A 12500-nucleotide genomic window follows, 5' to 3' on the forward strand; every position below is an offset into this window, starting at 1 on the left:
TTTATATAGAAAACCTAATAACACAAGAGAGGTTGCAAAACCCCAAATTGCCTATATGTTATAATCCCTATTTAAATCATGCGTATATATATGTACCCTTACATGAGAGAGAGAGAGAGAGAGAGAGAGAGAGAGAGAGAGAGAGAGAGAGAGAGAGAGAGAGAGAGAGAGAGAGAGAGAGAGAGAGAGAGAGAGAGAGAGAGAGAGAGAGAGAGAGAGAGAGTCAATCAGTTTTTGAAACCGTAAATTAAGAATAAACTTGAATTTTTCAGGCAGGACTGTATGAAAAGTGGCGATCTGACTTCCTGGAAGCAGTGAAGAAGGAGACTCGCAAGAAGCAGAAAACACTTGAAGAAGAGGCAGAAGGAAGCCCCGATGACACTGGCGGCTTCGTGAACGCCCTTAACTTGGTGCATATGCAGGGCCCGCTGCTGCTGCTGCTGCTGGGCCTCACTGGAGCTGGTTTTGTGTTCACTGTGGAAGTGCTTCCCTTTTCTGGTCTTTTCCTCACATGTCATTTATAGATAAGCAGTTCAGAACGTTTGAGTGACTGACTTCAACGTTGGTGTCATTTCAATCCGGACAACTACTGTGGCCGTCCCTTTCACTCTGCCGCTGCAGGTGTATGGTCTTTGAAGGTGATGACTGATGATTGTCAAAACACTAAAAGTACCGAATAGTATTTATCATGTCTGTCAACGGTTCAATATTGTCAGAAAATTTCACTGTCGTGTTAAGAAGGTCAAGAATAATGAAACTGAGGTAAAAACAAAAGACCGGTTTACTTAATGCTCCCCATAAAGTATTGAGGAAAAGATTAGCCCCTTCAATATCGAGACACTCTTTTACCATGATTCTTGAGTACGATTAGACCATTTTATTTGCGTTATGGAGGTCAAAAGATTAATGGCCAGAGTCTTTACTATTTTAATCCCAACAGAAGTTTTTGAAGCTGTATAAAGTCACCAGATAGTAAACAGAATGAATATGTAAACACGGCATGGTAGTGAAGAGGTTAAATACCAAGACTAATCTAATTGTGCTATTGTTTGATAGTGTTAAAGTAATCTGTCTTAGAAAGGGACAGAAGAAAAACAAGCAGAGTTTAAAGTTTGTGTCTGCAAGAAGCTTTTTACATTTCCTGAAGCTTACGTATCAAGTTCAACTCTTGTATCTTATTAAATGACATTAGCGGAGTGCTGGCTCACTGACTCTCTGTGTGCCTTCTGGTTCTGTTTGAAGTTGCCTTGTAAAAGCTAGCGATTCGATACACTCCATCTTTGCACTAACGATACGTGTTGTTTTGGTAGTTTTAATGATAATTTACCTTTTATCCTTCATGTATATTTGTATTTATTGTCTCTCTCTCTCTCTCTCTCTCTCTCTCTCTCTCTCTCTCTCTCTCTCTCTCTCTCTCTCTCTCTGCTCTTTTGCCACGTCACTGCTCTTAGAATGTTGAAGTAAATTCTTCAGTTATAGTTTACGTACGGAGATGATTTACCTGAGAGGCTGCAACACAAATAATTAGAGAGAGAGAGAGAGAGAGAGAGAGAGAGAGAGAGAGAGAGAGAGAGAGAGAGAGAGAGAGAGAGAGAGAGAGAGAGAGAGAGAGAGAGAGAGAGAGAGAGATCTGAACACACAGGTGACAAAACTTGCCTCCATGCTACATTAATACTTGTAACGTGACGATGCAAATAAATAAATAGTAACTGAACAGTCCCAGCAGGCAGGACTGTACGAGAAATGGAAAGAAGACATTCTGGACGCAATCAAGAAAGAAACTCGCAGGAAACAAAGACAAACACGCCCAGAAAAAGAGGAGAGCAAAAGTTTCGGAGATGCTGGTGGGCTGGCGAGCACTGTGAGTTTGGTGCACATGCTGGGACCGCTGCCGCTCGCTGCTGGTGTTGCTGCTGGGCCTTGTTAGCGCTATGTCGGTGTTCGCGGCGGAAAAATTAACGGAGCTCAATATAACTTTTGGGAGACATGGCTCTTGGAAACAGTTGGTTAGTGTCTGAGACGGACTGGGATGTGTGTAAGGATCAAGGATTGTTATTACTATACAAGTTCCTAATTCTCTACAGACCTATAGTAGTGGCCAAATGACAAGGAAAAATAAGCCGTATAGTCAAGTTTTTTTCTTTTTTTTTTATGGTGCTTATAGCGGCACGCCTACCTCGTGCTGTACGTCACTCGTGTCCCTTCAGATGCGCCACAATGCGTATTGCCACATGCATAATCCCACAATTCGACTGCCATATGAATTGTGAATATTCAGTTTATAATAATATAGTGTAACTGAAAAATGTGATCTATGTATCTATATTTTTATCATATTTTGCCCAATGCCTGAGACAAACTTCAGAGTACTACAGCAAAACAGTAAAGTCTTGTTTCTTCAATTTCGAGTTCATAGTGCAATCTTTTTACATTTTATTATATAACTGAAATGTAGATTTTGCAAAGATATGAACGAATAAAATTAGTAAACTGTGTTTTCCCACTGGTTTAATTACACTGTTTATTACGTGAATAATTATTGTTAGCGTCAGCGCATTACTGCTGAAGTTATCATATATAAAATCATCTGGACGGCAAGGCTGCGAGGCTCACGCTACAAGGCTCAGGCTGCGGCGCTCAGGAAGAAGCAGCCAGCGACTACTTCAGCCAGGAGGACCAGGAGGCCCACCACGTAGCCGCCCACAAGCACCACAAACATGCCCTGGAAAGAGAGAGAGAGAGAGAGAGAGAGAGAGAGAGAGAGAGAGAACTTGTCTATGATTAGTTTGTTTACATATTCTTGTTGTATTACAATTTAGTATTGAAATGCAATACAATAAAACAGAATATTCTTTAAATACTCTCTTTAGTGTGATCAGACAACCTGTTAGGGTATGAATTGTATATAATTATATATAATTTTATATAATTATAATTTTACTTTACTACTTTACTACTTTACTACTGTCAAGCTTAGAGCAGTGCAATCAAACACGAGTGTTTGCTGCTGATTGTTATCCTTTGTAATCAGTGCAGCTGATTAAACATTGAACTCCTCTCTTTACAACTCTTGTACCGCTCCACGTGAAAAACACCTGCCTGCCTGAAGGAGGCAAACGGTGGCGTGAGTCGCGTACCTACCCAGAGGTTGTCGACGGAGAGTGTGGTGCTGACGGTGATCTTCGTGGGCGAGCTGGCGCAGGAGGTGTAGTTCGGCACCATCGTCTTGACCCAATGGTAGTACAGTCCAGCCTCCGTTATAGAATATATTCTTGAAAGTAAATAATAATAATAATAATGATAATGAAAAGGATAATAATAATAATAATAATAATAATAATAATAATAATAATAATAATAATAGTAATAATAATAATAACAATAATAATAATAATAAAGTTTGTGGTGCAGTTGCATTTTTTGGTAGTGTTGTAAACTATTGCTTATCACCGGGCTTTATTCTTATCCTCACATTATCGTTATTGCAACAATGTGATATCAAAGCTTAGTCATAATATGTCGTGTCAAGAACATAGTGTTACAAGATATACAACACATAGGCTGGGAAGTAATGTTAAAGTGTTTTTTTAGTTTTAAAATGGATTCCAAGTGTCATCTCCATCACATCCTATCACAGCCTTGGCATACAATGTTGATGAAAAAACTGTTCGTGTAAGTGGCTTGCATTTTGTTCACTTCACTTGCCTTCTGCTCAATGACGGAACCAAGGGACTGTTTTTCTGTCCGATCACTGACAGCATCACTGGTAAGAACTTTTCCTTCGATTTGTAAAAGTCACATCGACCTGCGGAGATTTCTACGTGTTGATAGTAGAACCTGTACATTTAGTGAAAAACAAATATATAGGACACAAAACCTGGGCTGCGTCTGTACTTCAGCATAATCATAATCCGAGAAAGATTGCATCACCCACCAGTGAAAGTGAAGTCGTGACCAATCATCAACATAATCATAATTTCCACGTCTATGAGCACATGGTCCCTCCGCCTCACCAGCTTGTCGAGGCTCCAGAAAAAGTTCATAATTGGCTGAAATTTTGTGCGTCCATTTTTTTCAGCTTCAGCCAGCTCGCGGTAGATCCCAGTTTCCGCAGACTGAGGGGAGGGAAGTAATTTTTTTCTTTTTTTATGTAGGAGGGACAGCTGGCCAAGGGCAACGAAATATGGAAATATGAAAATAATGTAAAAATAACACCAGTTCCGCTTTTCTCTGGCTGATGAAGGAAGATAGTGAACAGAAATACTACTAAGAATAATGCCAGAGACGGACCCGATAATAACATAGTCGAGTCAATATTTTAGCTACAAAGTGGTAGAGAATGATGCTCAAAACAACTCTGATCATGCCTACCCTTATGAATTGCACGTTGCTTGTGTTGGTTTGCCAGATCATGGAAACGGAAGGATCGCGCACCACGTCACTGAGGCTCTGGTACGGCTGCTGCACGTACCTCACCGTCAGCACCGACATGAGGTTTCCAGCATAACTTTTGATCAGCACAAGAGCCGTTAGCATCCAGCCGCCCATCGCCAGCCTCCGCCACCACCACGCCCCACCAGGAATTTTGTTATCTGTCAGGAGCTATAATTGTATCTGTATAATGGAACACTATGCTTCTCTGTCAGTTTTCTAAGATAAAAAGGAAGGGAAGTTGGCTTAATATTTCAAGAGATTAATTATGACAATGAATGGTCCTTCTAGATCTTGTTTGAGGTACGTGACAGCCATATATTTTTAGGACTTAAAAGTATTCAGTATCACATTTTTTTTGGGGGTGAGTGGGTTTTAGGGATGGAATGGTCAGTTATTTGCAATGTAACCTATCAGGACCAAAACATCAAACACACTCACCTTGTAACAGTAACACTCGGATCATTTCAAACAAGTTGGCAGGCCACGTGAACCGAGCAGGGTTAGGGAAAGAGAAGGAGGCGCACGTAAACAACAACACCATGATCAAAGGAACCACCACAAGGGCCGCAAGGATTGCCGCACATACGAAAGGACCTAAGGGGAACAGAAATGCCCAAGGGTCCACCTGAGGGAGCCCGCGGCCCCCCAGGATGACGGAGTATTGGATGCTGATCGGGGAGGTGAAGTCCACAATCTCGACGCGGCTCGGTGACAGGCTGAACGGTCCGTTGGCGAAATCAGCCTCCTGGGGAGAGAGAGAGAGAGAGAGAGAGAGAGAGAGAGAGAGAGAGAGAGAGAGAATATGTAAAGCCTATGTCTTGTTTGAAGAGAAACTGGCAATACACTTTCAAGTAATCATAATTGCTTGAACTATTTTTGAACTAATTTCTGAGAGAAGAACATCAGTACTCGCCTTCCTCAGCACAGCTCCGATCATGCCTGACCAGGAGCCGTCGTCTTGCTTGGAGCCAAAAGTTCCGTCGGGGATGTGCTCATAACGATAACTTGCGGGGAAGGGAATACCATTTGCAATTACCAAACTGACATATAGTAGTGGTTGTCATTGTTATTGTTGTCAAAGTACTACAAATGAGCCGTTTGAACATACTTGAAATTAATCCCCTGCGCAAAGTAGTCGGCCGTGTGGTCAGTGTTCCTTCCGTCCTTTTGTGTTTGGCGGGAGTGGAAAGCCTCGGTGGCAATTTTCAGAGTGGGCCGTCGCTTGAATCTGTGGAGAACGTAGGCTCGTTTTCTCAAACATTTCTGTGCTTCACCTCCATTATTTCAAAGGGGTTTATTCAAATTTACACAAGTTTTTTAAGGGGTTTTATGGTTCAAGAGGTAAAGTAACAAGATTTTTACACTATAAACTGTAGAAACACTCTTGAAAACCCCGCTAATCACCTCTGTGGCCTTGGAAAACAGTCATGATGAGACAGCAAAGCGTTTCTGAATACGGACGGGAAAACCATCTCATCCTTATTGACTTCCCAAATAACTAAGACTTAATCTTTGCTGCTTTGTCGTCAAGTATATCTTATGAGTGATTCAAGTGTGCCTCTGACAGCAGGTGGAGCAGCAAACTGACCTGATGAATTTATCGTAGAAAAGAGGGAGACGTGAGGCTTGGACTAGGCCTTCCTTCAGTGACCAGTGTGCGGCGCGGGTCACCTCGTCCTCGGTGTTGCTGTACGGTTCTAGGTAGTACATGGTGAATCTGTTGAAAAATTATCATTATATAGGCTGTAACTAACAAGAATTTCTACAAATACATTATTTGAGGCGGAAGTACAAGTTACTCTAATTAGAAAATGTTCTGTACACATCCTGTACCCATATTAGGGCTCATATCACCAGCCAAGCGCACCTTTGGCGTAAGGCAATTACACCTCCACCTAGAACCTCGGTATCATGGTGACATGTAGGTAACTTTAAACCACTCTACGAACGAGAGTTTCAAGGCGGCACGTGGTAGGGATTTGAACCTACTCATGGACGTCTGCCCGATCCCACGCTCACCACCTTATGCACTACGCCACCGTCTCCTGTATATTTAATTAAACACCATATAGTTTGCAGCGTTATATGAATTTTAATAACTTCTTTTTTTCGAGCAGCGCTCGGGTTGTCATAGACTCCTTAGCCCCTGGCTTCACCAGCGACATTTATTTCCTGTATGTCACTTAAAATGATCAGTTAGGAGTTACGAGCCATGAAGTAAGCACGCCAAGACATCGTGGCCTAACATAGCGGCAACAGAGCGCAGCCTAACTAATGGTCGCTATTTTGTTGCTTTACCTTTTGCTCTTCTCGTAAAAAATTCCAATAACTGCATTCATAGTGGAGAAAGTCGTGCGTAACTTTTCGTTCTCCAGGAAAGTTTGTGCTGGAAGACGAGTGAGAGCAATTAACCTAGACGATGTCATAACCAGGGACCTCTCGGCCAAGGCGGCGAGGAAGGCTACGTCGTCGCTCAGCACAACCATCGTGATGCACCAGTACTTCCTCCTGATCTGCAGATGGAGGCTACATCAGTGGCTTGTTACATACGATTCATACTAATATGCTACATGAAATACAGTTTCTATTCACTTGCTGGGCAAAATAAAATTACAGGATTGAGTCAGGGAGAATGGAGTTTTAGTAACTTGCTAACCTGGCGGGCTCCAGTCATCGCTTTGGTGAGATGTGCATGTGTCTTATTAATATCCTGGCCCTCCATCTCCACCTCGAACACACTCATCCCGTAAGGCACGCGTAAACTCACAAAACCCTTGAAAAGTTAATCTTACATGAAATGGAAAACTGACATTTTCCGCCAATTTTTTGGGGTGAATTGATTTTCTCATGTGCTATTTGTTATGATTTTAAGTTATTGACGACGCAAGCTGACAGCCTAGCACCACTCACGTCCAGGAAAGATTTCAGAGCACCGGACGCTTCTGAGAAAAATATGGTAGAACATCGCAGGTCGTGGTGTGTTTCCAAGACTGATTTCGCCGCCTTAGCGAACATCAGGGCCTCTTCTTGGCTGTCCTCTGGGAACATGAAATGCATAAAAAGTTGCACTCAAGGAAAAACTGGAAGCATTAAAAACTAAGCAATGTATCACCCATGTATATTGATAATTCTTAATGACGAAGGTAGTACACTGTCCTTCAATGATTACTACAACGAAGATATAAACCATTGAGGCTGTTGTGATGAATGCTTTCATAACTCAGGGCAGGAGCGCCAGCAGTCAAGCACAGTAGCGAGGCCGTCAACCACTGCGCTATGGCCAGCCTGGAAAAGAACCATAACCTTTAATATAGGTTATATAAATGTAGATATTAATTAAGGGATGAAGTATTTGCATACCTGAGATCATCAAAAGCATGTTTACGTTTGTGAGTTGTTAGTAAGTAGCACAATAGCAGTTTTAACATACTCGGATAGTAAAAAGTTGTTTATTCACGTGACTTTATTTAAACATCGCAAGATCGCATCATTAATATATTGTAATTACATTGTTAATTTTCCTTACGGATTCGGTTAAGTTTTCACACTAACGTTATTTAAATACGTATACTAAAAAGACATTTTATTTTACTGCATTACGCAGCCTTTGATAGGTACATGGACTCTTCAATGCATCGCTTCTTGTGCTCGTAGTCACTCATTAGCGGCAGTTGTTTACTCGCACCCTCGCGGAGCTGCAAATAGTCCATGAAGGAAGCCAAGGCAAGTCTGTGATGGTTCCTCACAGAGACGGGCTCATGTGTGGTTCCCGGGGGAGGAGAGTAAAATGTTCCCTGCATTGGGGTGAGGGACAGCGGGGAGGCGAGGTCGCTAAGGCTGGGCCAGTCATCGTGCAGCGTGTCGCGGCACATGATACCTGAAGAATGAGGACCAGGCCGGGCTTGGTTGGACACCGGCATCGCTGCCGTCTCTATGTCGACTTTGTCCTGTGTCTTCAGAAACACGTACTTGCAGGAATCTGTGAAACTAGACTGGTTAAAATCGTGAGAACAAAGGCTCACTCCTTGACGTCCCTTCTCATCCCTATTGTGTCTGACGATTGATCTCTGAGAATTCCACGTGCGGGGTTTACATCCCCGTGTCCTGGTGAGAACGTGTCCCTCCCGTTGCCACCGCCGTATCCATCGGTAGACGGTGGTGACGCTGGCGCCGGTGCAACGAGCAATAGCGCGGAGGGACATGCCGCCCACCCACATCCACACGAAGCCAGCTCGCTCCCAGGCTCCGGTGGGACGCACGCGCCGCCGCCACTCTGCCCGCTGCCTGTGGGGAGGAGGCCTGTTTTAGCCGCGGAAACTAGAAAAATATACTTTCCCTTCCGCACAGTCTACTTGGTCATCTTTCTTATAACATATCTTTTGAAATGTAACAATTGCCGAGCATTAGGATTCTTAAAGTTTTGAATAATTATAACATACGGAGCTACACTCATGGTAAAAGTTGTTTATCTGGGTTTAAATGAACGCTGATCTCAGTGCCAGGTTATTAGTGACTGAATAGTCCAAGGTATAGGAAAAATGTATGATATTATGTACGAGTACTTGTACGAACAGCGCTGCGTGAAGATAATCTTACTTGATGAGACAGTAAGTAATGAATATTGGTGAATACATAGTTGTGTTTGCAGTATATGGCGTACCACACAAGATCTAAGTTCTAAATGTTTACGTTTGACACGTCTATTGTACACTCTACGTTCAATACAATATTAAAGGTAAAGTTTTTACATTTGGCAGTCAAAAGCGGCAGCCAAGTTACTACCCAGGTACAATCTCACACCACTGGCACACTAGAACAACAGGGTGTCTTGGGTGGAAATAGTTCGAAATACCTAACAGGATACAATACAAAGTACAGATTCCTTACATTTCAGCTCGGGACAGGGTGGAAGGGAGCACCGCCAAAGATGTGCAGGCGACGAGTGTCCTTCAGGAAGAATGTTAGAGACTTTTATTTTCCTTGAGTCTTATTTTCTGATTGGTCAGCGTCAGAAGGGATAAGTTACTGTCTCTGATTGGGTAGTGAAGAAGGTGGAGGGATTTTCTATTGGCGGACAAAGGTGTCTCCTTGATTGGTTTTAGGGACAGAATCAATATAAAAGTTTATCGAGGGTTTGGAATTGGACAATAGATTTGTCCAGGAAAGTAATCAAGTAGAAAATACGAAAAGGCTAACTCACCATGAACTTCTCACCAGCGGGAGGCAAATGTGAAGTATACAATCTTTATTTTCAAAACTAGAAGTTTATCTCCAGTTTTCATACTAATTTCCCATTATGATCCGAAGTCAGGTGGCTATTCCTTTGATGCAATGTATCTATGTTTGTGGCTAATGAAAGTTTCCATTGCGTGCAAAATAATGGCACATGATAAGAAAAAATGAATACAGTAACATGCACTGCGATAACTAAAGATCGGAAAAATATATATATATTAATAATGTTTTTGAAGTTATTCATTTTCACTAAATCTGTTATAGAAAACTCAAATGTGTTGCTTTAATGAGTGACTAGTTCAATTAGAAATGTACAATGACAAAATATGATATGTTGTGGTCCTACTATATCCAAAGGATTCTGGAATGATTCCCTCCGTAACTCGCTCATATTTAAAGAAACATCAGAATTATACTAAGTTCCATTATCTGTCAAGTGATGTACAGTAATCACGAAAATTGAAAAGATAATAAATTAATAAACAAATAAGATAGGCGTATAAATACAATAAGGCGAAGGAACATATAGATAATTTCATGTAATAGCCGAAGAGTCTTTCCGAAAACAATCTGGCCATGCATAAGATCACATTCTAAATATATACAACTCAGATTTTTCAGACGGAATGAAAGTTTATATTATCTCTGCTGATAACTCCTTCCTTTCTGTCACTGATGGTTAGACTGTCCACTGATGCCTAACTATGTGTTTTTTAATCTTATCTAGTCTTATTTTTTTCTCCTGTATTGTATCGTGTTTTTGCTGGTGCTCAAAGTAGCTCGGAAATTCATTTCATTAACTGTCATCTTGCTCTCCTTTGTTATTTTTCCAGTGTAAGGAGTTTGCTACGTGTAAATCTCCAGTTGTTTCCCTCTGTTGTGTCTAATGTTGTCTCCTATAGTCTGTGCCATATCTCAGTCACCTACAACTCCATTCAATAGACGCTTTCCACTTACTTTTGGGAGGGTTTTCAGGTCTTTCTCAAACAAGTACGCTGGTTTAGAATATGGTTTTGTAAGACACCAGTGGTAACGAAAGGAGTGTTCGAGTATGGAGCGATCGAGGTATATTTGTATGGAGTGATCGAGGTATATTTGTATGGAGTGATCGAGGTATATTTGTATGGAGTGATCGAGGTATATTTGTATGGAGTGATCGAGGTATATTTGTATGGAGTGATCGAGGTATATTTGTATGGAGTGATCGAGGTATATTTGTATGGGGTGATCGAGGTATATTTGTATGGAGTGATCGAGGTATATTTGTATGGAGTGATCGAGGTATATTTGTTTGTATATTTGAATATTTGCTCAGTGAGTCCATATTGGTCCTAAGGTTATTGAAGTGGGCCAACGAATCATGCCGAATTATTAAGCAATCGGAGAGTTTGTGGAGATTAGGCATGACCAGCGAGTCAAAGATGATGCAGTATTTGTATGTTTAGATACGTACTTACAGTTAACAGCTTCAGTACTGAGACGCATTTTTACCTTGATTTTGGGGTATGATAAGACGATTTTATTTCCATTAGGAAGGGCCTATGAAGGTCAAAAGATTAATGGCCAAAGTCGTTACTATTCTAATTCCACCATGTGTTTCTGAAGCTGTATGAAATCGCCTAAATAACAACCAGAATAAATATGAAACGCGTCATGGTACTGAAGAGATTAATGGCTTCGGGTGCAGTCTTTGTGTGTTGCGTTCGAAGCATGTATTCAATATCTCAGATGCAGTTTTGAAGCTAATCTAAAGTTATGCGCGAGCCAGGCTGTATGTGTCTCGCTAGTCAACCACCACCTAAATACCCGCTGTCTGCCCACACATCGTTCTCTGCTGTACCTCGCCTCAAGATACTACAGATGACTACAGTGTTAAGGGTTGCTGCAAGTGCTGCTGCTGCAGGTGCTTACCTATCTATCTACCTGTATCTATCTTTATCAATAGGGTCTGTCACGTGTAATTCTCGTAGTTTTTTGTAGCTTTGATTATTTCCTTATATTCGTATTGTATTCTCTTGGTGTGGAAGGTTTGCTAAGAAATTGTGTACCAGTTGTAAACATCAAGGAAAGTTTGAAGAGGGAATTGAAACGTTTAACCCCTTTAACACTAAAGCACATTTTTACCTTGAGATATGTGCACGATTAGACCATTTTATCTGCACTAGGAAGGGGTCTATGGAGGTCAGAAGATTAATAGCCACAGTCTTCACTACTTTTATTCCCCACATGAGTTTCTAATGGTGTTTAAAATCATCAAATAGTAAGCAGAATGAATATGGAAACGCGTCATGGTACTCAAGGGGTTAGAAGTCTAGATACATTAATGGACAGGTGACAAGTGAATATCAGTAGGTGTTATAGGAATGTATATAGGCACTGACTTTTCTTATTTTCTTTTATTCTTATGTGTTATGAGTAAAAAAAAAAAAAATATTCCCTTTCTTTGTCTTCCTGTTTGTCTGTCTATTTTTCTAGCTATTCACTCGTATACGTCTGTCATGTCAATCTATTTATCGTTATCTTTCTCATTCAATCATTTTCTACATGTACTTTCTATCTCTCTCTCTCTCTCTCTCTCTCTCTCTCTCTCTCTCTCTCTCTCTCTCTCTCTCTCTCTCTCTCTCTCTCTCTCTCTCTCTCTCTCTCTCTCTCTACTTATATATTTATCTTTACCAATCAATCAATCAATCAGTCAATCTATCTATCTGTCCATCTATCTATCTATCATCTATGTATGTATCTATCTATCTATCCATCTATCCTGTCTATCATGTATTTATCTATCTATCTGTTTATCTGTCTGTCTGTTTATCAGTCTTGTAACGGAAGGT

General features: G+C 41.2%; 4 protein-coding genes across 4 annotated transcripts in view; 2 read left to right on the forward strand and 2 right to left on the reverse strand.

Annotated features, from left to right (window-relative positions):
• LOC123511961 (ionotropic receptor 93a-like) overlaps window positions 1–1260 on the forward strand; it is a 6445-nt gene extending 5185 nt beyond the window's left edge. The window contains exons 11-12 of the mRNA XM_045268070.1: window positions 273–482; window positions 1243–1260. Coding sequence (XP_045124005.1) covers window positions 273–482; window positions 1243–1260 — 228 coding nt within the window. The remainder of the gene's footprint in view (window positions 1–272; window positions 483–1242) is intronic.
• A 1267-nt stretch (window positions 1261–2527) lies between these two features.
• On the reverse strand, window positions 2528–7813 carry LOC123511962 (probable glutamate receptor). The gene is made up of 13 exons (XM_045268071.1): window positions 7795–7813; window positions 7345–7472; window positions 7091–7207; window positions 6733–6947; window positions 6023–6151; window positions 5543–5662; window positions 5348–5438; window positions 4865–5179; window positions 4372–4602; window positions 3935–4115; window positions 3706–3805; window positions 3142–3271; window positions 2528–2722 (listed from the first exon to the last, which is right to left on the reverse strand). Exons 1-13 carry the CDS (start codon window positions 7811–7813, stop codon window positions 2624–2626), a joined length of 1875 nt encoding a protein of 624 aa, XP_045124006.1. The 3' UTR covers window positions 2528–2623.
• The window catches only part of LOC123511963 (endoglucanase A-like), a 25917-nt gene continuing 16514 nt past the window's right edge, over window positions 3098–12500 (forward strand). Inside the window, 1 exon segment of the mRNA XM_045268072.1 lies at window positions 3098–3237. The gene's annotated coding sequence lies outside the window, so the exon portion shown is untranslated.
• Window positions 7883–9859, reverse strand: LOC123511921. Its single transcript, XM_045268009.1, has 2 exons — window positions 9322–9859; window positions 7883–8718 (listed from the first exon to the last, which is right to left on the reverse strand). Coding segments are annotated over exons 1-2 (690 nt in total). The 5' UTR covers window positions 9324–9859; the 3' UTR covers window positions 7883–8030.

Source organism: Portunus trituberculatus, chromosome 32, assembly GCF_017591435.1.
Source record: "Portunus trituberculatus isolate SZX2019 chromosome 32, ASM1759143v1, whole genome shotgun sequence".
Classification (NCBI taxonomy): Eukaryota; Metazoa; Arthropoda; class Malacostraca; order Decapoda; family Portunidae; genus Portunus; species Portunus trituberculatus.

Bases quoted from the DNA above. Each gene is read 5' to 3' on its own strand.
- LOC123511962 (XM_045268071.1), bottom strand. The intron at 6,948-7,090 runs GTTAGCAAGTTA...CTCCATCTGCAG, and splicing joins CGATGACTGGAGCCCGCCAG to ATCAGGAGGAAGTACTGGTG. The intron at 5,439-5,542 runs GTATGTTCAAAC...CTTCCCCGCAAG, and splicing joins GCGCAGGGGATTAATTTCAA to TTATCGTTATGAGCACATCC.